The 24,798-nt window shown below is 64.8% G+C and overlaps 1 protein-coding gene and 1 long non-coding RNA gene across 7 annotated transcripts; one reads left to right on the forward strand and one right to left on the reverse strand.

Annotated features, from left to right (window-relative positions):
* Positions 1-5,482: 5,482 nt before the first annotated feature.
* IGF2 (insulin like growth factor 2) lies at positions 5,483-23,791 on the reverse strand. Of its 6 annotated transcripts, XM_077115350.1 has the most exons (7): positions 23,696-23,791; positions 22,678-22,780; positions 22,273-22,466; positions 15,252-15,416; positions 10,709-10,871; positions 9,222-9,370; positions 5,483-8,802 (listed from the first exon to the last, which is right to left on the reverse strand). In XM_077115350.1, the coding sequence occupies exons 4-7, from the start codon at positions 15,411-15,413 to the stop codon at positions 8,566-8,568; spliced, it is 711 nt and encodes a 236-aa protein (XP_076971465.1). In that variant the 5' UTR covers positions 15,414-15,416; positions 22,273-22,466; positions 22,678-22,780; positions 23,696-23,791; the 3' UTR covers positions 5,483-8,565. The 6 variants fall into 6 exon arrangements, with proteins under 6 accessions (XP_076971465.1, XP_076971467.1, XP_076971471.1 ...); XM_077115352.1 differs by lacking the exon at positions 15,252-15,416; XM_077115356.1 differs by lacking the exons at positions 15,252-15,416; positions 22,273-22,466; positions 22,678-22,780; positions 23,696-23,791 and adding an exon at positions 21,574-21,659.
* On the forward strand, positions 13,756-21,229 carry LOC143646461 (uncharacterized). The gene is made up of 3 exons (XR_013157473.1): positions 13,756-13,780; positions 20,399-20,459; positions 21,119-21,229. It is a non-coding gene; the product is annotated as an uncharacterized LOC143646461 (long non-coding RNA).
* Positions 23,792-24,798: the final 1,007 nt, after the last annotated feature.

Here is a 24,798-nt window from a genome sequence, read left to right on the forward strand (position 1 = left end):
GTCCCCACCAGGCTTCCTGCACCTGTCCTCTCACCGCAGAACCCCGCCAGGTCCAGGGGTGGGAAAGACTCCCCAGCTAAAGGCCACCGCACCTGGCGGGGATGAGCCAGCCCTGCATGGACTCCAACATCACAGGCCTCAGACGAGGTCTCCAGGGCTTTTCTTCCCCCAGAAACCACCCAGCTGGAGCCAGGACCTAGCTGGGGTGCGCCCCAAGTCCCTGGGGCATGAGGAAGAGGGGGCACACATCGCCTGTCCCAGCTCCTCCCCTCCCCCAGCTCTGCAGAGAACCAAATAGCCTTATCAGAAAGTCCCGCAAGTGACTGGTTAACCAAATAGCTAGAATTCCTGCTCGGAGGCACATCTGTTGCTGATGGAAGGGAGGCCGGGATGACAAGGCAGGGAGGGGGAAGCAGAGGTGGTGGCCAGACCTTCCCCAAGTGGTGCTCCTGGCAGAGCAGGAGTCTTCCCAGGCCCCAGGGGCCCCTGGAGGGGGGGGGCGGAGGAGAAGGAGTGCCCCCCCCAGGGTAGCGCAAAGATACTGGGCTCCCCGGAGCCCCTCCCAGCCTGGAGTCCTACCCCCACGCCGGACCTGCCCCTACCCACCCCAAACACACCTCCTCACCCCCTCGGCTCCAGCCCCTCCCACACCCAGACCATCTTTCTAGAACTCGCATCCCAGCCACTCTCTCTCCCCTGGGAAGTCCCTCCCTGCTGTGCAGAGCTCCCGGTTGACCCTCGGGGCTGTGGCCTCCAGGCCCTGGCCCCGCCCCGCGGGTGTGCCCCCCTGCCTTGCTCTCATGGAACGCCCCCAGACCTGCACGCAACTCCCTCACCTGAAATGCCCCCCACTGTGCCCAGGCTGGCTCACTGCGAGCACCCCTCAAACTGCACACGAATCCCGGGTTCCTGCGTTTCCAGGAAGCCTTTATTCGCCCCTTACATGGTTGTGGGGGGGCGGGGATGGGTTTATCCTCCCACCTCTGGCATCACCAGCCCCTGGCCAGGGAACTCCCTCTGTGACTCACTCCTTGGTACCCAGGAGACCGTGGACAAGTGCAGGGATGAAGACGGGAATGAGGACAGAGACAGGGGAAGAGGGGTGGCTGGGGAGCGATCTCAAGAGGGCAGAGGCCCGAGGCCGAGGAGGTGCTGAGACGGGGCTGGGGCGCAGGGGCTGACCCGCGGGCCACAGGCCCTCGGCTGCTCGGCCTCCTTCCTCGGAGGTGCTGGCAGGAAGGCCAATGCTGGCTTCGTTTTCCATCTGCTCAGCTCGCGCTGGGCTGCTCGGCTTCTCCGAAGGCCGCTGCCCGAGGCACGTGGTCATGTGCAAACCGCAGAGAGGGCCAAGCCGGGCCAGCAGGAGGCCGCGGGGGCCGGCCGCCTGCCCCCGCCCCCCAGGGCACCCCGCGCCCTGCCTCGCCCCCCACCCAGCGTCCTCTGCCCCTCACCAGTGTCCTCTGGAGCTGTGCTGGCGACACCCCTGACACCGTCCACTGTAGGGCAGCCAGCTCCTGCGGGCACAGACGGCCCGCTTCTCTCTTGTGTGCCCTGCTGAGCTGGGGAGCAAGGACCTGGGGACCTGGAAGCGAGAGCCAAGGGGGCCCCGCAGGCAGGTGGGTGCTGGCCGACAGCCCCAGCCCTGCCTTTCCTTGGGTCCCCAGCTCCTGTCTGCACTCGGGGTGGGGCTCCCTTGGAGGGGACCAACCGGAGGCCATGTCTCCCCTGCCCTCCTGTCCTCTTGGCTCCACTGGACCCCGTGGGTACCCACTCAACTCCCAGACAGATATGCACCCCACTGCTGCCAGCCCCTGAGACGCACTTGGGGCCCCTGCTCTGCCCCTCGCCTGCCCTGCGTGCCCTCCCACCCCCGCCCCACCAGGCCTGCGACCCCTCCCCAGGCCCGAGGGCCTAGAGCACGCTCGGGAGAGGGAGAGGGCCAGGCTGGCCGCAGGGCTGCTCTGCGGCCAGTGTAAACAGATCCCTTCTGTCTGCCTGGGGGGCGGGGGAGGGAGTTGTCTTAGGCTTTGTTATGTTCTGAAAAAAAAAGGCAAAAAATTTGGGTCACAAACCACAAACTGTTTTGCTTTCTGCATAACTGGCATAAACAGGCATTTTCTCCTGGGTTTCTGGCCGGCTGGGGCCTGGGCTGGCCAGGCTGGGCGCACGGAGGAGGGGCCGAGGCCGTGCCCCGAGGGGGGGTCACCCGGCTGGGGGCCAGCCGGGCAGGTGGAGCTGAGCTCCCGGGCACACAGGTCGGGGGAGCTGTGGCCCCCCCAGGCCTTGTGCCCTGGGACCTGGCTGCACCTGTGCGTGAGCCCAGCTGGGAGCAGCCGGAACCTGGAGCAAGCGACCTCGGCACTGGGTGCGAAGCCCTGGGATCAGAACCCCAACAGTTTTCGGGTTGGCCTGGGGGGCCCTGCCCCCAGGGCAGCAAGCCAGTCTCTGGGGACTAGGGGGAAGGGGTTCCCCTGTGACCCCCCCCGGGCCCCCGCCTTGCCCCATCTGTGCCCGGGCTGCAGAGAGAGCAGTGGGCAGCCATCCTTCCTCCCGGGTCACTGACTACCTCCAGCGGCCAGGGAGGGGTTAAAAGGTGGAGGGGACGCTGGTGAGACCCGAGGCCTGGGGAGGGGGCTGGGGGCGTCAGGACTGTACAGAAGGAGGGAATAAAGCAGCAACGGAGGGAGGGGCACAGCGTGTGTGTGTGTGTGTGTGTGTGTGTGTGTGTGTGTGTGTGTGAAGCCTGGGGGAAGGCAGGGAGGGGCTTCGGGGGGGTGGGGAGGAGGGGGAGGGGGCATGAAGAGAGGAGGGCACGGGGGAGGGGTGTGGGGTACAGAGGTTCCTGGGGCGGGCGGGGCCGTGGGATGGGAGGGGTCGTGGGAGGGGCATGGCGTGACTTAGTAATGGGAAGGGGGAGGCTTCCTTCCAAGCGGGCATGGCGGGCGGGGGGCTGGCATGGGAGAGAGGCCTGAGGGGTGCCAGCAGCTGGCCCCTTGGCTCCTAGGCACTGTGGCGAGGAGGGCCGGAGACCCTGGAGCTGCCTCCTGAGATGTGAAATGTGGGGCAGGAGAGCCGGTGGGAGGCGGGGCTGGGCTGGGCGGGGTCGGGAGGCCGCCGGGTGCAGGGGGTCATGGGGCGCCCCCGGGGGGCTGCACAGGAGGCCAGGGGAGATGTCGTTTGGAAGCTCAGCCTTCCACACCTCTCCTTCCCACCCCTCGGGTTGCCCCTTCGGCTCTTCCCCCGGGACCCCCAGGCACGGTTGCTGTTTCATGGGCGGGGCTCACAGGGGCTCCCCGAGGAGGCGGCAGTTCCCAGCATGAGTCAGGCCCACGCCTGCAAGGGTGGCAATGCAGGCAGGCGGCAGCCTGTGCAAAGGCCCTGGGGTTGGAGCGGCTCCTGAGCTAGGAGAGCTGGGAGGGGGTGGCCTCCTGAGGGTTTCGGCCTGCCCCCCAGGGCCATAAGGACCACTTTAGGGGTTCTGAGCAGAGACAGGAGCTGCTCTGACACTTGAAGGCCCCTGGGGGTTATTGTGAGGCTAAGAGCTGGGCAACAACTTCCCAGGTTTGGGAGTCCTAGGGTCACAGCCCAGGGTGAGGGGACCATGGGCCGGGTGTCCCCCAGGGCAGGTGGGGCTTCCTCAGCAGCTGAGCAGGGGCAGGGAAGGCACAGGTTTATTAGTGGGGGGCTGAAAGCATCAGAAATTCATTCTCCCCAGTTCTGGATGGGAGAAGCCTGCAATCCAGGAGTGCTCCTGCTGGAACCTGTGGGGACTGCCCATCTTCTGGGGGTGGCCGGCATCCTTGCGCTCCCCTCACTGTGCTCGCATCGCCCCAATCTCTGGCTCCACCGCCACCTGGCCGCCTCCTGAGGTGTCTCGAGGACGCAGTCACAGGTTCAGGGGGCAGCCCCTGGAAGTATATGGGGGTTCCACTCTCAACTCGCTACAGCAGAGAGTGAACGAGGGACCCCATCCCAGCTCTGCCCGGTACCACAGCTCTCCTTGCTGTGGCTCCAGGGCGCCAGTCCAGGACTAGCCGGCCCTCTTCCCGGGAGCCTCCTCCCCACCTGCCCCCTACTTGGCCCGCAGACCCCAGACCTCCACTCCAGCGTCACCTTTCCCGACCCCCGGACCCCCGCCCCCGTCTTCCCTGTCGCATCTCACGGCCCGTGGCGGCTGCCCCCATAATGCACAGAGCACAAGCGCTGAGTGCACGCGTGAGTGAATGAATGAGGTTGTGGAGATGAGTGAGTGTGCAGGGCACGGAGAGGGGAGCTGAGGGCCTGTGGCAGTGCGTCCCACGGCCCCGAGCGGAGCTGGCAGAGGCAGAGCTGGTGGAGCAGGGGCTGCAGGGAGGGGCTGCGAGAGCTGGGCGAGCCGGCTGGATGGGGCGGGGGTCCGAGGGGGTCCATGGATGGAGGTGAGTGGGAGGCGGGGTGCAGGGTGTGGAGGAGGTGAGACTGCAAAGGAGGTGCCTTGGGGGGCAATGGAGCAGATAGGAGAAAGGGAAGCCCCCGGGCCCAGCTCTGGGGAGCAGGGGACAACCCCACTTGGGCTGCAGGGCCCAAGTGCTTGCACGGGGGCTGGGGAAAGGGGCTTTACTGTGGCCGTGAGGGCTGGGCAGGCTGGCGCAGAGGGACCCCAGGCCGTGCTCCTCCCCCAGGGGGTCTCAGGTCCGGTACTTCCCCTGCCCACCTTGCTTCTGTACAGGCCCCTAGCCACCCCAGGGGGCCCGTGAACCCCTACTCAACAGTCACGGCTGTGAGCCAGGCGGCCCGCTTTCCTGTGTCCAGTAGTCTCAAGGGTGCAATGGGGATCCCTTCCCCACTCTGGGTCCCCCGTGGTGCCACTTCCATCTGGACAGGCCGAGTCCACCCTCGGGAGGCTGCGCCCCTCATGTCCACTCAGCCCCCCACCCCCGCAGACCCTCTCCCCACAGGGCAGGGCCAGAGGGTGCTGTGGGGATGTCCGTGGGGCTTGGGGAGTTTGGAGACCCCAGAGGTCAGAGGCAGAGTAGTAGGAACGGGGTGTGGGGGCGGGGGCAGTGCTGTGTCCTGCCCAGCTTGGCGCCACCAGAGCCTGGCATGGGGAGGTGTCGGGGTGACACACTCAGCCCCAGCTGCCTCCCAGAGACCCCATCTCCAGAACCTGCCCAGCCCCCAGCCCCCCAAATGTGGGTCCCTGGGGCCGGCACCGGTGGGATTCTACGTTTCAGCGGTGGGCTCTTTCTGTCGGGGAGACCCCCGCAGATGCCCCTGGCATCCCGCAACGCCCCGTCCCCCAACGCCTGGAGCCCCAGGCTCGTGCTCCAAGCAGCGCTTTTGTGCGAGTCTCGTTTCCAGGTGCTGCTCGCCAGGAGGTGGATGGGGGGGGCGTCTGCACCTTCCCTCGCCCCCTCCCCACCCTCTCCCCCGAACCAGGTGCTCAGCCCTCTCCCTCCCACGACCCGGCGCCCAAGAGAAAAAGCAGCAGAGCCAGACGAAAACAATTTTAAATGCTTTATTGGGATTGCAAGCAAAATGTTAAAGACAAAACCAAGCAATGGATTTTGCCAGAAATGCATGTTAAAGGAATTAAGTTGAGGCGAACACGGGCCGCTGCGAGGTGGGCTGACAGCGGGCATAGGTGACACGGGTGTTCGGCGCGTGGGGGGGTCTTCAGGCGCTGGAATGGGGAGGGGCCCAAGAGGGGGCCCCGGCTGAAGACAGCTGGTGGGGGGGACACGGGGAAGAGACCAGATGGGCTGCCACAAGGGGCGCGGGCGGTGAGGGGGGTCAGGTTTGGTCGGGTGGCTGGCGACCTGGGGAGAGCTGCACTTTGGGGGTCACAGAGGCTCCTCGGCGAGCTTGGGGGACACCCATCCCGAATGAGGAGAGGATTAACACTGGGTGGGGTGGGTGTCCGGCCGAACGGGCGGGCAATTTGGAGTGCTTGAGTCTTTTGGATCTGGTGTCAATCTGCTTTGGTTGTCCAATTGCAACAATTTAGCTCTTTGGGCTTCCAGGGAAGCGTGTTTATGCCAATGGTCCGAATGGCCCCTTCTCCAATGCCCGCCGGGGAGCTCTGTGCCGCGGGCGGGCTGGCGGAGACCGCCCCCTGGGTCTCGCCAGCCCTGTCGCCAGGGCCCAGCAGTGTTGGGCCTCTAGACTGCTAGTCGGGCTGCTGGGCAGGGGGGCCGCACTGGGGGCAGAGGTGGGGGTGAGGTAAGCCTCCCAGCCGCCAGGGTCCCTGCTGCAGCCCTAGGCTCCGTGGTGGCTGGTTCCGGGCTAGCCAGACCCGCAGCCTGCTGGGCCCAGGCGCCCCGAGATGTCCGGATGGCAGCTCTCCTGGCTCCGAGGGACCCTCCCGTCTGACCGCCCTGCTCCCCGATCTCGCCCCGCCTTGCCCCCCAGGAGGCTCCGTGGAGCTCCGGGCTTCCTGGGGACAAGGCAGGGTGCTGAGGAGGTGGGCAAGATGTAACCGAGGGAGAGGGGGGTGGGCTCCCCGAGTGCACGGAAGGCGGCCACTGCACGCGCCCGGTGGAGACCCTCTGCTGGCACCCCGCAGCCCCTTCCCTCCCGGCGGCCGAGGCGGCCGGGAGCCCCACCTGTGTGGCCTCCGAGCACCTTCCGCCACCGGGGAGTCACCGCCCCGCCTCCCTCCTCCACCCCTCAGGACCCGCGGGGACCAGCCAGACCCCGCGGGCCAGGCCGGGGAGCAGCCCCCTTCCCCTTGCACTTCTCAGTGGGCGTGGTGGCTGCACCCACCGAGGCTCCACTCTCAACTTAACCCAAGCGACAGGGACAGACTAAAAATAAAAAATCAAATCGGTGGCGATAAATGGCGGGGAGCAGCACGCGGTGGTGTGGCTGACTGGCTTGGCTTGTTCTCGACTTGTGGACGCTGCTCCCCTGTTACTCGGGGACGGGGGTGGGGTTAATTTGGTTTAAGAGCGCGTGTAAAGCCAAGGAGGGATAAAAAAAAAACCAAAAAAACAAAAAACAAAAAAACAAAAAAACAAAACAAAAAAAAAAAAAAAAGGAAAGAAGCCCCAGAGAGCCAATTAAAGGGGGGAAATAGATCAATTGACGTAAATTTGGGGTCCTGATTTCTAACGGTAATTCCGCAAGCGTTTCCCATGGCACCCTCTTCCTGACTTTTCTATCCAAATCTCCCCGGACCACTCCCTACCCGCGGGCTCCCCCCACCCAGCCCCCACTGCCCCCCACCCACCCCTCCAACCGCCAGACTTCCCGCTCTCCCCGCCATCCCGCGAGCCTCCTGGGGGGCCCCGCTGTGGCGGAGTCCCCTGGGAGGCTGGCTGAGGTGGCCACCAGGTGTGCTGGGCTGGGGGGGATCCCACAATTCTCCCAGTCACACGCCTGGTGGGTCAGGCTGCTGGGGGCAGGTTTTGCTCGGTTCTTGCCCTCTCCGCAGGCCGAGCTCGCTCCCCGCTCAGCGCTGTCCGCACGGGGGCCGGAGGTGGAGCCGGCCGCGGGGGAGGAGGGGCTGGGCACGGAAACCTCACGGGGGCACTTCGAGGGGTCTCGTCTGACTCAGCTGTGTGGGTCTTGGGTTGTGTGTGGCAGAGGGTGTGCACATGGATGCGTGAGTGTGTGTGGTGGGTGAGTTCGCATGTGGGTGAGCATGTTTGTGTGTTAGGTGCGCATGTGTGGGAGTGTTTGCCTGAGGGTGAGCGTGAGTTTGTATGCATTAGAGGGTGTGTGTGTGGGGGGGTGAGTGTGAGTTTGTATGCCTTAGTGTGTTTGTGTGTGAGTGGGGGGATGGAAGAGTGCTCATTTTTAGGGGGGAGATGTGCGATGTGGGGGTGTGAGTTGGGGGAGTAGATTTTAGAGTGGGGGCATGCCAATTAAACTTGACTTCCACTAATTTTGGTTTCCGTGCTCCGTGGGCCCCTCCTCTGTCCTCGCGCTGATTTCACGCACGGACAGCGGACTGGGGAACGAGTTGGGCCGTGGCTGACATTGTCTCGGCCTCCTGATTTTGGCAATGTCCAATGAAAGTTTTGGCACGAGAGGGGAGGTGGCGGAGAAGCAAGCCTGTGTGTGTGGCATTTCCGGGGCCTTCATCTCTCGGGGGGCTGGGGGGACACTCGAGTCTTTGGCCAATCTGACTCAAGGTCCAAAGGGAGAGAGAAGGGGGGCCAAATTCCTCTATTTAGCCAATTGTTTGTAAGCCAATTAATTTTTAGTATTTTTTTTTCCAGCCAATTAGTTTTTGTAATTTGTTTCTTTTTGAAGTTCTAAAATGTCATTCAGCCTTGGGGGGTAGGCTAGAGTGTATCGGGTTTGAGCTTTCCTGTTTGTAAGTCTCGAATGTGTCTGCACAATTTGGGGGGTATCTATTTGGGGGGCTGTCGAGGGTGTTAGCAGCCAATCAGGTGAATCCCTTTTTGATGTTTCTGTGCAGCCTGACTCTGGGGAGGCTGGGGCCGGGGGGGCCGGGCTAGGGGAGCCGGGGCAGGTACCGGAGAAACCTTGGAGACGGGCCCTGGTGGGAAGGCCCCTGGTCAGGAGGAAGACGCCAGGGCGGTGGTGGTGCTGGCTGCGGAATCACGACAATTTGGCTCACTTCCGACTGCCGGGGGTCTCGGAAGCGAGGCGTGGCTGGACGGGGTCCTGGGTGGGCAGGGCGGCCAGGGGGCGATGGCGGGTGGCCTCTCGGAAGGCCTCAAGCTCCTTGGCGAGCATGCGTCCCCGGCGGGCACGCAGGAGGGCCGGTAGGCCTCTGCGCAGGCGCTGGGCGGACTGCTTCCAGGTGTCATAGCGGAAGAATTTGCCCACGGGGTATCTGGGGAAGTCGTCCTGGGCGGGGGGCAAGCGTGGCCGTCAGGGCTGCCCGGCTGGCCAACTCCCCCTGCGGCCCTGACCTTCCCGGGAGACGTGCCGGGGGCGCCTGCACCCCGGGTACGGGAGGGGGGGGTCTTACCTACGCGTTAGTGAGGCCAGCTGAGGTGTGACAGGCCGCTAGCCCGCGGCTCTTCTTGCTAACGTCCACGGGGCGAGAACAAACAGCAGACCTGGGAGTTACCCTCCAGGAAACTTCCGACTAGGGGCTGGCTGTGCCTCAGTGCCTTCGCCTGCAGACCCTCCACCCCCGGGCCCTGCAGCCCTGTGCTCTCAGCCTCTGCAGCGTGGGGTGGGGGGGTGCCGGGGGACCCTGCTCTCCGCGCCCGAGCCCTCCACGGGGGACCTCTCCACTGGCCCGCGGGGGGCCGCCTCACCGGGAGTTCGGTCGGAGGGGTCGACACGTCTCGCTCGGACTTGGCGGGGGTGGCACAGTATGTCTCCAGGAGGGCTAGGTCGCAGCTGCGGAAGCAGCACTCCTCCACGATGCCACGGCTCCGGCGGTTTATGCGTGCGGTAGGCCTGCCTGGGGACCCCCGGGGGAGAGCCGGTCAGTGCCTGGGCCCCCGCCAGGCAGCCAGCAGCAGGGCACCCCACCCTCAGGCCAGCCGGCCCCCCACTCTTAGGCGGGACCCCCAGGGCAGGGGCATGGAGACTTCCATCAAGCTCGGGGCGCTCCATCCACCCAACCCTGGGCCCCAGGGCCGGCCCTCGGCCTCTGGCTTCCCCGGACAGGCAGCTCCAGGACGAGGGGGCTGCGCTGGAGGGGCCCTGGCCGCCGGCGCCCCGTGCACCCCGAGAGACGCCGAGACAGGCAGAACAGGAGGGAGAGATAGAAGACGGGAGGAGAGGAGTGAGGAGATCCAACGAAACCACGCCCTTCTCCCTTCCCGTCCTCTCCCGCTCCCCCAGCACGCAGAGCCGCAGGTCCAGGCGCTGTGCAAGGGCGAGCTGCCCCTTGGGGGGCCCAGCGGTGGGTGCCATCGGCGGGGGAGGGAGAGGGAGCCCCGGGGGTGTGGGTGTCCTTTGCAGATAAGGACCCTGAGACCCCAAGGGGCTGGTGACAGGCAGGGAGGCCGCCCTGGCCCACGTCCCCAGGGGAGAGGTCACCTCCGAAGGGGGCCCCCCCGCTCCTGCTCACACGAGGGGGAGGGGCAGTGGGGGAGAGGGGCAGAGGTCCGAGGAGGAGCAGGACAGAGAGCCAGTCCACCAGTACCCCCAGGCTGGAAAACCAAGAGAGAAGCAGGAGAGACAGCCAAAGCGCTCTCGGGGGGCAGTGAGGGGCCCCCCTGCGGCCAGCCCACCCAGCCCTGGGACCCAGAATGCCCCCCACCCAGCCCTGGGAGAGTTCCTGATGGCAGGGGCTGGGTCTCTCCTGCCGGACCCCTTGCCCCCTACCAGGGACATCTGATCTGATTCTTATTTCAAATCACCCCAATAACCTATTACTGCACCCCACCAGTAAAACAGCAGATATCATCGAAATGCACAAAGGAGAAGGCAGGGGCTGCTCTCAGGACCTCTGCCCCAGCCCCTGGCCCCTCAGGCCTTCTCCCAGTCAGGGGGCCTAAAGGGAGGTATTTGGGGGGGGGCAGGTGTATTGTCCCTAAGCTGGGTAAGACGCCCGCTACTCCATGGGTGCCCACCCACTCGGGCATGAGAGTGCAGGGCACCCCACCAGGCAGCTGCCCTTAGGGGCCAGGGGCCATGGAGGTACCCGGAGGTCCCTGGGCAGTCCCTGGGCCCCCAGGGGCCCCCACATCTTGCAGGGCGGGGCAGGCTCAGCTGAGGAGTGGGATCCTTGGCCGGCCCCCACCCACGGAGCGCCGGCCATAACTCCCGGGCCTGCCCTGGGGCTACTTACTGAAGTAGAAGCCGCGGTCCCCGCAGACGAACTGGAGGGTGTCCACCAGCTCCCCGCCGCACAGCGTCTCACTGGGGCGGTAAGCAGCAATGCAGCTCGAGGCGAAGGCCCAGAAGGCAAGAAGCACCAGCATCGACTTCCCCATCGGGATCCCCATCGGTGTCTGGCGGGGAGAGAGCAGAGGCCGTCAGGGGGCCAGGCTGGCAGCCCGTGGGGCCAGCCGGCGCCTCCTCATTTACAACTCCACTAACAGGCGGGAACCTAGGAACAACGTCCTTGCTAGGGAGGCACGTGGACGGCGGAAGTGCGGCTGGGGGCCAGAGCTGACCCTTTACCGTGATGCCGTCGCTGGACCTCGTGTCCATCCGTGACATCATGAGGTGGAGCCAGGCATCAGGGGTTCCTCAGCGGTCCCTGACCCCGCACCCCACGCCCAGCCAAGAGAGAGCATTCAGGCTTTCCCCTTTCCCACCCCCCAGCTGAGCAGGGGGACCCACGAGGACCACGCCCCCTTCCTCCCCCCTCCCAGCTGGGCAGGGGGGTCCGGGAGGACCACCTCTTCCTCCCCAGCCCCCAGCTGTGCAGCGGGGAGATCCCCTGGGCCAGCCCACCCCTCCCCCTATAGCTGAGCAACATTTGGGCTAAGGGTCCAAGGCTTAGCAAGTCAGCCCTGCCCATGCTGGGGAGACCTGGTCTCCCGGACCACCCATCCCCCCCAGCGCATTTGCCCTGAGATCCCCCAAACACTCGAAAAGGCCCAAGGCCCCTTCCAAGGCCTCGCGTCATACCCCAGGGCCAGAGACCCCGAAGCCTCTCCAAGACCCCCCGACCATCCCCTCATCGGCGGTACCAAACGCCACCCCCGGGGGCAAGGGCCGGCCTGGACCCCGCTCCTCTGGGACACACCCCCTCGGAAGGCCACGAGCTGTAGAGCTGGTGCAAGGGTTAATCACCTCCCCTAGGGGCGGGAGGCCTGGGGCGGGGCCTGGGCTTCTCCTGAGACCCAGCAAGCGCCCCGAGTGCCCCCTCCTAGGCTTTGCACCCCAGGAAGTATGGGGTACCAAGCACGGCCGCGGAAGAGACCGTGGCTGGAGGGCTGGGCCTGGGGTGGGGGTGGGGGCCATGCAGTAAATCCTGTACCAGTTGGAGGGGAAATAAGAAGGAAATGCAATCTTGAGCTCTCCAGAGAACTGTGGCCGGCTGCACAGAGGGATTGAAACGCCACCTCGCCCACCTCCGCCTGCCCTGGGCTGGACCCCAGCCAAGGTCCCGCCGCCCCTCTCCCCACTCTAAGGGCAAACCCACTAGGAAGGCAGCCGCAGTCTGAGCGGCCCGGCACCCCTTCTCCCTGCAGACCTTGCCACCCCTACAGCGCTGGGGGAGCCTGAGCAAGAGTCGTGTGGAGTGGGGGACAGGTGAGGGCTGAGGAGAAGCTGGGACTCTGGGACAAGGAGGCAGGAGGCAGCAGGGGACCAGGTGAAGAAGGCGGAGGCTGAGAGGGGAGGGGATGCTGGCATGGGGCAAGGGACGCTGGTGCCCTGGGGAGGCAGGGCAGGAGGGAGCAGGATGGCGGGGGTCCTGGCTGCACCACCCGGGGTTACCTGCTGTTGGACAGGAGGCTCGCTGGGGCTGGAGGAAGAGGAGGAAGAGAAGGAGGACCTGGAAGGCTCTCTCACAGGAGAAGCTAGTGTCCAGTTTCGAGCTGGCCAGTGCCTCGGCTTTTATGTGGGAGCCGGCTCCTCCCAGCCCCCGGCTCCACCCTACCCCCACCCCTCGCCCCGCTGACCACTCCCCCCGCCCCCTTTGTGCCCGCCCCCTCCCTCCTTCCAACCAGTCCCTTCCTCCTGCCCCCTCCCCAGAGGCTAGTCCTGGACCATCCCTTAGCAAAGTGTCATGGGGGGGCTATCCTGCACCCCAGCCCATCTCCCCCCAGGACGATGAGCGTGGGGGAGGGGGCGGGGAGGGGTGCGCCACCTCCTCCTCCTATGGAAACTTCCAGACTGCCCAGTGGGCAGGGGCAGGTCACTTCTCTCTGGGCTGCACACTTAGGCCCTTCTGAGGCCCAGACCCGACCCCTCTCCCCAGATTCCTGGTTGGAAATGTTGGGGACAGGGAAAAGGGTGAGGGGGAATCGTGCGAATGTGGCGGAGGCATGACTCCGTGGCCCACCGGCCCCCCTCGCTCCAGCCTGGCCCGCCCACCCCGTTTCCCTCTCTTGGTCCTGCTGGCACAGAGTCAACATACCAGGGTGGGTTTCTGAGTCTCTGCGCCCCTCCTCATGCCCAGCGCACCCCCAGGCACCCGGGAGAGGGAGTGCGGCCAGGGCGGCTCAGGTCTCAAATCACGAACTTTCAGCAACACCCCGCGGCACCCCCAAACCGACCAGGAAGTCGCCGCTGCAGCAGCTCACACCTCCTTTGGCGCTTCCCGACGCCCCTCCCCCCCAGTCCCGCCGCGCAGGGGAGGGGACCGGCTCCGCCAGAGCCCGAGAGACCCGCAGCCTCCCACCTCTCCCCGCGCTCGGCCCCCTGAGCCCCGCAGGCTGCGCGGGGCGCGGGCCGGGAGCGCGCAAGGGGGGCAGGGCCAGGCGCCCGGGCCTCGTCCCGCGTCCCCGCCGGGGCTAGGCCCGCTCGCCGCTTACCTGGAAGCCGGCGCCGCTGCCGCCCACCTCCCTGCTGCGTATCGCAAACCGAACAGCGGGCGTTGGCCCTCCTGCCGGGCACTCCTCTGCCAGGACCGCTCTGGCCGAGTCGCGGGGGCCGAATGTGCGACGGGTCAGAACGGGGGTTTGGCTTTTTTGGGGGGCGGGGGGCTCGTCTGTTCGTTTAAGGGAGGACGGGCTGTCTGCGGGCTGGGGCGGGCCAAAATGTTGTCCTTTTCGGGGGGGAAGGGTGCCGGGAAATGAGGTCAGCTGTTGTATCAAGGATAGAGGGGGGCAGAGATAGAGGGGGACAGCTAGAACGTGAAAACGGGCGGGGGGGGCCAAAGAGAGGTGGAGAGAGAGAGAGAGGACAGCGAGAGGCGGGTAGGCTCACAGCGGGAGAGAACAGCTCCGAGAGAAACAGAAAGCTGGTAATTAATCCACTTTGGGTCTGCGAGGGCGAGAGGGCGGGCGTGAAGGGGGCGGGCTCGGAGGCCAGGAGCTGGGGGGGACGGGAGGGAGCCAAGGGAAGGTGGCGGCAGAAAAGAGAGCGGGGGGCCGGGACCAGAGGCCAGAGAGGGGCGAGGCGAGACAGAGAAGCCGAGGGAAGGGTGCAACGTCGGGGGCCGGGGGAGGGCGCGGATGGGGGCGGAGCTGAGGCGTCACCCGGGCCGCGGGCGCCCAGCTCGGTTTGGGCCGACGGAGCCCTCGGCCGTCGCGAGCCCGGGCCTCGGGGGAGGAGGCGGTGGCGGAGCGCCGGGGCCGCTCGGGGACGCGGCGTGGAGGGGGAGCGGCCGGCGGCTGCACGCCAGGGGAGGGCCGGGCGGGGAGCGCGGGGAGATGACAACGCCGGCGGCCTGCGAGCCGGACTGCCTGCGGGGGGAACCGCCTCCTCCGGCGAAGCGGGGACCGGGGGTTGAGGTAGATGGAGGAGGAGGCGGCTGGGGATCCGCAGGCCGGCGGAGCGCGGCCCCACCGACGGCGCCCGGGACGGGGTCAGCAGCGCGGCAGCGGACGACGTCGAGGCGGGGCCGCCAGCCCAGATGGAGGCGCTGGCGGGCCGAGCGCGGGCAAGCGGGGGCCAGGAGGCGGGGGCGGCCGGAAGAGGGGGCCGGGGGCCGTCCTGGCCTCACGCAGCTCCGCCGGAGAGCAGGCGAACTCCGGGCGCCAACGCCCGGCTCTTATAGCCGCGCCACCCCGCGGCGCGGCGCCCGCTCGGGCCCCGCTGGCGGTGCGCCCGCGCCAATGGGCGCCCGCGGGGCCCTCGCCCCGCCCCCGGACCGCCCCCGCAACTCGAGCCGTCGGGGAGGGGTGGCGAGGGCCGGGGGCCCCCGAGACCTTGGAGGGGGGGGCTGCCGCGGTGGGGGGGGGGCGGTGGGTGCGGGGTGCGCTGCTGGGTGGGGGGCAGGGCGCTGCAGCGCGCAAAAGAAATGAAGAATAACCCTTCTCAAATGTTCAGGGTACCCCCCCCCGGGCTTCCGGGGTGCCCGGCGCGCGTTTGTTCGGGCCCTGGGGACGCGGGACGAGCCGAAGCTGGCTGCGTCCAAGACCCGAGCGTCGGCGGAAAGCTCTGCGGCCCGCGATGGGGCTGCGTGGCTGCACGCCCCTTCGGATTCCGGGCACAGGTGGCTTGGCTGTGGGTCGGGGGTCCGAGTTCCCGCGTGCGATTGGGAGCTGCGGGGTGGGGGGGTCCCCGGTGGCAGGCGGGACGCACAACCCGGTACCTGCCTGAGCAGGCGCAGCCGTCGCCTTGAGGCACCTTGGGCTGCAGCCGGAGCCCGAGCGCCCCCCGGTGCCGTACCGGAGCCCCGAGCGGGTGCCGAGCTGTGGCGGCTGTCACCAGGTGCGGGGCGCAGGGCAGAGGAGAGAGTGGTGGGGCGGGAAACTTCGCTCAAATCCTACCTGCATGACCGGGCTCCCCGGGGTGCGTCTAAGCAGCTCGCCTTTGGGGCCCACCCAAAATATCCGGATGATGGTTCCCCCGTCCTCAGTGCGATGGACTTGCGTCGACGCGGGTTCGGCCCCGGGGGCCAGCACGATAATTTGGGGATCTGGGGAAACCATCTCCTGGAGAGTTCGGGTGATGTAAAGAGGCATTGTGATTTTTCAAAATCCCGCACAGCCCGCGCGCCACGCCCCGCCCGCCCGCAGCCGGGACCGCGGCTCTCGCCCAGGGAGAAGGGGCCGGGGCGGAAGCCGGCGCCCCCTCGCCCCTCGCTCTCGCCATCAATCACGTCGCCGCGCGCCTCCCCGGAGTCCTCGTCCCGGCGGGCTGGAGGCGCCGCGCTGCCCGCGCGGGAGCCTCTTTCCCGGCGCCCCCCTGACCCTGCGCTAAGCAGCTCTCCCCGGAATCGTGAGCTTTGCACACAGCGAACGAACGCGGCCCCGCTTTCGGGGCGCTTGGCCCGAGGAGCGCGGCCGGGGAGCCGCCAGCTCGCCGCCGGCTCCTGCGCGCGGCGCGCGGGCCTCCTCCAAGTCCGCTCGAGACGAGCGCCAGCCGGGCGGGCCGGGGCCCGGGCTGGACTAGAGGTCCCGGCGCGGAGTCGCGGCCCGGCGGGCCCCGGCACGGTCGGCGCGGCGGGGGGCTCACCGCGAGGCTGGAGCTGGAGCCGGAGGCTGGCGTCGGCGGGCGCACGAAGGAATCGGGCGCAAAGAGCAGGGGAGCGCTCTGCGGCCGTGGACGCTGCTGAAGGTGAGCGAGACCCCTAGGGCAGGCCCCAGTGTCCAGGAGCAACGCCCAGTCCTCTGGAAGACCCGGGGACAATGCCCAAATTTGGGGGAAAATGGGGGCACTGCCCAGTCGTTTTCTTGGACGCGGGTGAAGCAGGGCTCACCTCCTGGTGGGCACGCGGCCGGACTAAATGGGTTTGGGGAAGACGCGGAAATTTCTAAGGTTCGAGGAGGTACGTGGGCTTCTTAGGAGACGCAGACAGGCCCGCCGAGTGCGGGATTGGGGAATCTGGAGAGGGCGGCAGCACACTGCTCAAAGTTCAGGTAGGCGAGTTTGAGCTCTGTCTGATTTGCGGCGGAGAGAATGAGTGTCCCTAAGTGGGGGACGCAGGGACAGACTCCGCTTATATGAGGGGTCTGTGATGAATGACTAACTTTGAGACTCCACAAAACTCGAGTCCGAGTGGAGGAGATCAAGAGAATTGCCCCGGCGGCGTAGGAAGTAAAGATCTGGGTCAAAAATGGGGGAACCCTGCATCTTGTTCAACAGCTGGGGGAACGGTGGGTGTGCATCCAGTTTGTGGCGGGGGGCACGGGTGCAGGCTGCTCCATGAAGACCCCCCCGACCTCAACACCAAAAAGGCACACTGCCGAAAGTAGGGGAAGGAGAGAATGGGCACAGTCGGGGAGCCAATTGTTAGCATGGTGGGGGGCATACTTTAAGAATGCAAGTTCATGGCCTGAAAACTGAAAGTAATATCCATGATTGTCCTGGCTTCGGAGAAATTTCCCCGTTTTTAGAACCCTAAGAAGCATTACCTAAATTTGGGGGAACCTGGAGTGTGATTGAAACTCTAGGGAAATGCTAAAGATCGATGTCCTTGTTTTATATTTTTGTTTAAAATTTATTTAAATAGGTTTAAGAGAATTATGGGGAAAAAAATCTATGTTTGTTTGGGCAATGTCTGCATTTGGAGAATCCCGAACATGATTCAAGTTTGGGGGTTCCAGAAGATTTGCTGAATACAGATTATCTAAAATGTTAGGAACTTGTTAGTAGCTGGGGGGATTGGGGGGGATTGTTAGACTCAGACCTGTAATGCCTAGGATTTGGGGGATGCCGAGAACAATTCTCAGTGTGCTTTGGGGACCCAGGGGACAATTACCTATGTATAGGAACACTCGGGATGGGACAGAGGTCATAAAGTCAGGGGACCCATAAATCAACGTTCAAAAAAAAAAAAGCTCAAGTGTGGTGTAGAGGGGGAAAGCTGAAATTGTTTGAGAGGGCAGAAAAACAGTACCTCAATTTGGCAGCCCCAGGAAAATAATTTTTGAATCTAGGGATCCAGGAAAAATGTTCAGAGTCCTTCAGGAATTTGGGGGACAATATCCAAGTTCTAGGGAAGAAGGACTGTAGGACCCAGAGACTCTACATCCAAATTCTGTGAGCCGCAGGGGTGAGCAATGTTTTGGAGAGACCCAGGAAATGTTGCTGAAATTCGAGGTGACCCAAGGGCATGTCTTTTTGTGACCTAAAGGAAATACTGAATGTTTTGGGGGGACCCACAAGGTAATGCCTCACGGGAGACCAGCATGTCCAAATATGGGGGAACAGGCAAAGGAACTAAATTCTAAATGTGAAGAAATCCAGACTCTGGTCGGTAAGCTCATGGTATACAGAGAATAGTTTTAACATTCAAAATGTCGTGATGCAAAGAAAATGCTCAGAATGTTTCGGGTCTCGTGACACTCCAGACAAAGCTGGGAATCTTTCAGAGACCCAAGAAATAGACTTTGTCCAAGGGGGTTGTTTTCATATATGGTGTGACTGAGGGACAGTCAATGAGGCTGCGAGCTGGGTGACCGTGTTTGCCTTGGGGGCACCAAAAAAAAAAAAAAAAACACCCAGGTTTACACATGAGCACCTGTGGCGTGACTGCTCCACGTGGTTCAGGGACCTGGATGAGAGTTAATAATGTCTAAATTTTAAGGGACCCGATTAGTGAACAGGAAGCTTGTAGGACTCCAGAGAAAAACTGTCTCAGACCATGGTGGCACACGCAGACACACACATACACGCATATTCAAATGCTCCATGAGTTCTGAGGACTAGAAACTATTCTCTCAATTTCAGGGGACCCAAAAAGTCAGTGTAGAGATGATTTACAATTCAGAAAAGGGGTCTGTGCTGCTTTGGGGTTCTGGGCACAATGCTTAAAATTAGGGGGAGGCATAGAATAGGTTGTTCAAACGTGAGGGTTCCAGGAAAATTGCTCAATCCATTGGCGGGCAGGTGGTGGCCGTAGGATTCAATGTCTGAAACTGAGGTGGGAGACTCTGGGCTTGAGGTTCAAAATTATGGGGAACAGGAGAAAAGCTCAGTTTGTTTGGGGAAGCTGATCACAGGACCTGGGGGAGAACGCTTAGATTTTAGGGGACCCAGATTAGTGCACTATAAATCTGTGGGACCAAGAGTGTGGGGTGGCAGTGGTTTGGGTATAAAACTATTATTAACCGGGGGAAATCTCCAGTGAGTTTGGCCACAAAGTCTGAATTCGGGGAATCCGATGGTGGGCGGTGGGGGGCAGCGGCACTGGCTGTATTCTGAGGTCCCCAGGCATTGCTGCCCAGCACAACTCTGGTGCCCCAAATCCTGAAAGTATTTAGGGGATCCGGGGCATTTGGAGGATCCCGGAAAATTAACGTCGGCGTGTGGGGGAAGCAAGGCAGTTGCGCTGTGGGTTGGAGCCCTGGAGACTGAGAAACATTTGAGAGTTAAGTTCTCGGGCTCCGGAAGGAGCCCGCCGTCGTGGCGCCCACCCGGGGACCGCGAGCGCGGGCAGCGCGGCGGCGGCGGCGGCGGGCAGGGAGGCGCGCGAGGGCGAGCAGGCAGCGGCGGGGCTGCTCGGAGCGCACGCCCGGGTGGAACTGCTCCGGTTTTGCCTTCGTCGCCACGAGCGCGCTTCCGTGGCAGAGCCGGGGCCGAGCGGGCGCCGGGGTGGGACCGAGAGACCCGAGGGCGGCGCGCGCCGGCGGGGCGCGGGCGGCGCGGCGGAGGTGGCCGGAGCGCGGCTCCCGGGGCGCCTCGGGGTCCCGGGCACCCGGCCGGCCGCCGCCGCGCAGGCCCTCGGGCTCCCCGCCGCCTCGGCGCCCCACGCGTTCCCGCGCTGCGAGCCTAGGCGAAGCCGCTGCCGGGCGGCCGCCGCGGGCAGGCTCGTCCCCGGCTCGGCTTGGGGGCCCGGGAGCACCCCCGGCAGCCACCCCCGGCCGCCCCGGCGCTCCGCGCGCGCCGCTCAGGCTTTTGCCCCCGGATAATGGGCCGAAACGCATTTTGTTTTGGTAAGGAGAAAAAAGGAGAGGTCACGGGAAAGCGAGGGGAAAAATGAGAGGAGAGAATCGGGGGGCCAGGACCGCTGGCGTTCGGGTGGCAGGGGTCACTTTCCTTGTTTCCCAAGAGAATTTTCATTAAAAGCCTCCCACCCTTTCCCCTGAGGGGAAAGTCCAGTTCTTAAAGACAAATAAACCTGCAAGCGGTGCCCCCACAGGGCTGCCGCCTGTAACAAGGTCACCCACTCGGAATTGGGCAATGCTGGCCAAGGGGGACTGCGGCTCTGGGGTGGCGGGGGCTGTGGGGTGGGGGCTGCTGGCGGAGGGGCGGCACTGTTTGGGATAAGGAAATGGTGGAGAGCTTGGGGGCAAGTACAGTGGGTATCGCTTGTCCCCATTGTCATCCCCCCCCACCCCAAGGGGAAGGATGAGAGGCACCTCAGCCCAGCCCAGCCTGGCACTCTGGGCAAGCAGGGGTTAATGACCATGGGCAGATGTGGAGACCCTGGCAGGGCCAAGGCCTCTCCTTTGCATTAAATTGGCAAGGCTGGGAGACTCCCCCCACCATGAAAAATAGGCCATTTTCCACCCCTAGAGCCCAGAGCATGTGGGGAATGTCCCCCCTTCAGATTCCAGTTTGCATCAATCACCCCCGTGTCCCATTCCAGGAACATCTGGCCTGGTCCCCCCACCCATCACTGCCCCCTCTCCCTCCACAGTCCCCTGCTTTCTGGCCTGTGCCGGGCGGATTTGTCTGTAGGAGGGTGGGCTAAGAGGGGGCCTCCGAGGTAAAAACAAGGGAGTATTTGTGCTGTTTCCCCACTTCGGGACAACGTGGTAAATTTGGGGGTGGGGGCATTGAAAAGTCCTGACTGCAGGAGCCCAGGTCCCTGGGAGACTAAGGCAGAGGCAGGTCCACGGTGAAGGGTCTCTGCTGGGAACAGACAAAACCAGGATTCTGCAGCTTTCCTCCAAGCCCACCCCCACCCCCATGTGAGTCCTGGGGTGCCCCTCCTTGGGGGGGACCTTTCCTGCTTTCTGCCCGGCAGAGGCGGCGGCCCAACAGCCCTCCCCCACACAGAGTTCCAGCGTGTGCCAAGACTTTGCAAGGTAGGAAGGCGGCTGCGGCCACCTTGGGTGCCCAGGGGGTGGGGGCGGGGCGGGGGCCCTGCCAGGGCCGGCGGGTGGCCGGAGGCACACATGCTCCTCCGCCCCCATGCCACTGCCCGCTGCACCCTCACCTTATTTAGTCAAAAGCGAGGCCACGGGAGCCTCCTCGACGCTTGGCAGATCCGGGTCACCCTCAGAAGGCGAGTGGGCTGCCCCCCAGCCAGGACCTGCGGCCTCTTTCTGCCCACGTCCTCTCCTTCCCTCGGGGCTCCGGCCCCCACGGCTGGAAGGGTCCCGCCAGCAGCCTGAGGACGTCGTGGGCCCGGGGTCTCCTGCCCAGAGTTTCGTCCGCCGGCAGGAACCGCAGCCCGCCGACCCCTGCCTGCCCCCAGCCCCGCAGGAGGAGCCCCTGCCCGAATTCCAAAGGCACTAATGGCCCCCCAAAGAGTGGCACTCACCAGCCGGCCTGGCTCCCGCGTCCCGGGCCTGCTGCGCGCCTGCCCGCTCCCCTTTCTCCCTCCTGCGCTGCGGGCGGCCTCGCGGCTCTCCCCCATCCCTCCCTTGGCTCCCTCCCCTCTCCCTGGGACAGAGCCCAGGACTTTGCAAACCCCCCTGTATTCTCTGAGGGTCCCCCAGCGCCTCTCCCTCCCTCCCCACAGGCTGCAGCTAGGAACAGGGGAAAGGGGAGCTCTGCGCCCTCAGCCAGGCCTGCCTGGGAAGCGGCGACCACCGCACCGAGCCGGGAAGTGCCGGAGCCCACGGCCCTAAAGCCTCCCAAAGGCAGTAGATCTCGCAAGGGTAGGTACGTCAGGGGAGGGACTGGGCCGCATGCTCAGGAGACACCCAGGCCTCGCGGCCTCCTTCACTCCCAGCTTTATGTAATGTTTGAACTCGTGACGTGGTTAAAGAGAATGTTTTGGGCTCCTTCTGAGGTGGGCAGCCCAGCCTGGAGGGGTCACCTGTTGTGTCCCCCACTGCAGGCCCCGAGGGTTGCCTGCCTGGGCATGGGACCAGACTCAAGGACAGAGACCCACCCACTCCTCACCCACAGCCCTCCCCAAGGCCCGGTGCCCCGTGCCCCTCTGCACGGGCCTCCCCGCTGTCCCTCCGGTACCTGACCAGTCAGCTAGCCGGACCACCGCCCCGTGCCTGCTCCCGCTGCGTCAGCAGCCGCTCTGGCCTGCGTCTTTCTGGTGAGTTCCCCCAGCCCAGCATACAGGAAGCCCCGGCCTCCCAAACACAATGGCCCATCACAAGTCCTTGTAGCGCTAAAAGCGCCCCCCCCCCCCCAGCCTTTGGTCAGTCCTTCATGCGCTCTGCACAGTTCTGAGCAGCCAGGAGGGCTGCCCTGCTGCCCTGCTGTGCGGTCTCGCAGTGGCCAGTGGGGACACGGACAGGGCAAGCGCTGCAGCCAGGCAGCCCAGGCCGGGGCAAACCCCCCCCCCGCCCCAGTCTCTGCATCTCTCCCCCAGAAGGGGGTTTTCCCTGTCCCCGTCCTCAAATTCGGCCCCGCGTGGTCTCCGCTTCCTTCACCCCACCCCGTCCTTCCCTCGACCCTGTTCTCCCACAGGACCCCCTGGGAGGACCTCGAAGCCGGCTTGACCCTCACCTGAGCCCTCCACCACCAGCCCCGCACAGGGCAGCTGCGTCCCCGGAAACCTCCTCCAGCCCCTCGAACCCCAAATCTCTGCCTCGAGGGGCTCGGATGGCTGAAGGAAATTGGGCGCCCGCTCAGAGCCTGGCACGTTGAGAGCCGAAGAGCGAGCAAGAGATGACAGTCCCCACCGTGCCCCCGGCGCCGAGCACCACTCACCCTTCTCGTCCTGGCGCTGGCCGCTGCCTCCGTGCTGCGCGCGTGGAGTGTGGCGGGGCCGCAGGCTGCAGCAGCTCTGCGGGGGCTGCGGGTCAGGCTGGGTCTGGGCCCAGACCGGGTGAGACGGGGGTCCCTGGCGCCGCGGGCCAGACCCCACCTCCTCCTCCACGACGGCAGGGGTGACTCTCCGGCCCCTTGGGAAGAGCGGAAAGGTGACCTGAGATGGCCACTCAACAGTGACCCTCCCCAAGCCGCGGGTCCCCTGCCCGTCCTTGGCTCTTGGGTGGAGTACCCTGAGGATCGTCTTGTCAGGGTCTGGGTGGGCTGCCCCTCCTGCCCCGGGGGCTGCCCCACGTTTTCCCTTTTTCAAAGTACAATGGAGGGAGGAAGTGGCCAGCAGCTTGCCTGGAAGTGGCGGCCGGGGAGGAAGGAGCGCCTTCTGTTGGACGAGCTGTCCCCTTCCGGGCTGGGGGCCGTGCTGGGGGGCGAGAGGCCACAGCTGGCCTGCCTTGGGGAATCGCAGTACAAAACAGGGAAGCTCCTTTCCACTCCCCACCTTCCCTCTGAGGTGAAGGCGAGGAGGGAGCCCCGCAAACCCCAAAGTCCTGAAGCCAGCTAGCTGGTGGGGTGCTGGGGTGCTGGAGCTTCTCTAGGGTCCAGGGAGCAGGAGAGAGAAGCTTGATGTGCCCCTGGGGAGCTGCCCTTGCCCCACGGCACAGGTCAGGGGGCAGAGGAGGCTGGGAGGGGGCGCGGGAAGCCGGCACACCTTCAGGAAGAAAGAAGCTTTACTTTTACAGGTGTCGCTGGACCTACCAACAGGCATCTGTCCTTGCTCCTTCTCCTTCTCAATTTGTTGGGGGGAGGGGAGGGGATTCTGGTGGGAGGGTTGGGGAACAGGGACTGGGGAGAAGAGAAGCATTATTTTTTTAATGGTATATATAAAGAACACTTTTCCAAACTCGTGGTCTCTTGTTTGTCTTTGGTTGGGATGTGGGGGGCAGGGGGTGAGGGCAGGGGGTGGAAGGGATACAGCAAGAGAGGGGAAACTTCTCCCACAGAGAAACCCTGCCTTTAGCATTTGCAAGAACAGCTGTGCAGGCCTGCTGGGAAGAGTGGTCTAAAGTTCCCCCAGCCGGCCCTCCCGTTCTGCCTCGAGGATGAGTGAAGGAAAACCTGCTCTTCCCTGCGAAAGCCTCCTTGCTCTGGGCAGCTACAGGGAGCACCCCTTCCCACCTGAGTTCCTGTCCCCTCCAGAGCCGAAGCCACTTTGGAGGTGTGCCTGGGCACCGCAGCCCAGGCTCCTCTCCCTCGGCGGGCTCCTGCAGCGGCTGCCCCAGGCCCCCAGCCCACCTCACGGGACACTGGGAAAGCTGCCTCCCTCCTGCACTCAGAGGGGCCACGTGCACGACGGACGCCTGCTTACCTGTAGTCCCAGGAGCACCTGGAGGGTGGATGAAAGAGGACCGGGGAGTCGCTGGTGCCCAGGGTTCTCTGCCGAAGCTGCCCGGCCGATGGGCCACTGGTGGGCCAGTAGCAGCAGCTGCTGCCCAAACTGGGTGCTTGGGCTGCGGCGCCCAGACCCTCCAGCCAGGTGGACAGCGTGGGGAGGCGGCTGTGAGGATGGGGCGCGTTTTTAGAGAGAGCCCGGCCGGAGGCCCTAGAAGCGGGGCAGCCGCTCCACGGCGGCGCACCTGCTCCAGTGCCAACTAAAGCGAAGGCCCTCTCCTCCGTGTCCCCTCCACACCTTCCCTCCTTTCCCTCCCTCACGTCTGCTCTCCCTCGGGGTCCCTCGAGCCCCTCTGAATTCAGGGAGCTTTGCTCCAGCTCGGTGGTGCTGGAAGCACCGGCACCTTCCCATGCCAGGGCAAGAAACACTGGGGGGGCGTTTGGCCTGCCCCCGAACCAGAGGAAGGGTCTCTGTGGAAGAGGGCATAAGATGCACGCTTCTTTGCTAGCTAGGAGGTGAGGGTGGGGTGAAGCAGGTGGGGGAATGGGGGGCCTCAGAACAGTGACCCTTGGCAGCTACTTGATGCATGGACTGTTGGTGGGCGTGGCAGGGGGATATTGGGGGATGGGTGGGGGGCTCCATCCTTCTTCCCGGGTGATTCCTTCTTCAGGGCCAGGAGACTCAGCGGGGGCTTTTCTCCTTCACCCGTCACGGCCAATCTGACCCCTTACATCTTACGGGTGGCACCAGGCTCTAAGGACACCCACAAATGGCAGGTGTCAGGAAGCAGCAGGGGTCTTGCTCTCAAGCCTTGCAGGGTAGGCTGACCAGCTGGACTCTCAGCCTTTTGAGTCTGGCTAAAAGTCCAATTAAGGCACCAACTCAGAGCTGGCAGCAGCCGGGGGTAGGCTCAGACCGAAGGTGGCCTGATTGAACTAAATCTCATTGGGAACTCGAGGCCCTCTTCTCCAACGTCCGGTTGAGCAGACAGCAGGACAAGACTCCCAGAGACGTGAAGTCAGGTGAACTTCTCAGAAGGCCGGCTGCCCCCCACCCACCCCCACAAAACCCACCTCAGC

This window comes from Tamandua tetradactyla, chromosome 9, assembly GCF_023851605.1.
Source record: "Tamandua tetradactyla isolate mTamTet1 chromosome 9, mTamTet1.pri, whole genome shotgun sequence".
NCBI classification, from domain to species: domain Eukaryota; kingdom Metazoa; phylum Chordata; class Mammalia; order Pilosa; family Myrmecophagidae; genus Tamandua; species Tamandua tetradactyla.

What these genes read in the sequence shown, in the direction of transcription:
- IGF2 (XM_077115350.1), bottom strand. Translation starts at nt 15,413, where the DNA reads ATGGTTTCCCCAGATCCCCAAATTATCGTGCTGGCCCCCGGGGCCGAA. An exon ending in GGACCGCGGCTTCTACTTCA is followed by an intron (nt 9,371 to 10,708) that starts GTAAGTAGCCCC and finishes GGGGGTCCCCAG; the next exon opens with GCAGGCCTACCGCACGCATA. An exon ending in CCCCTCCGACCGAACTCCCG is followed by an intron (nt 8,803 to 9,221) that starts GTGAGGCGGCCC and finishes CCCCCCGCCCAG; the next exon opens with GACGACTTCCCCAGATACCC.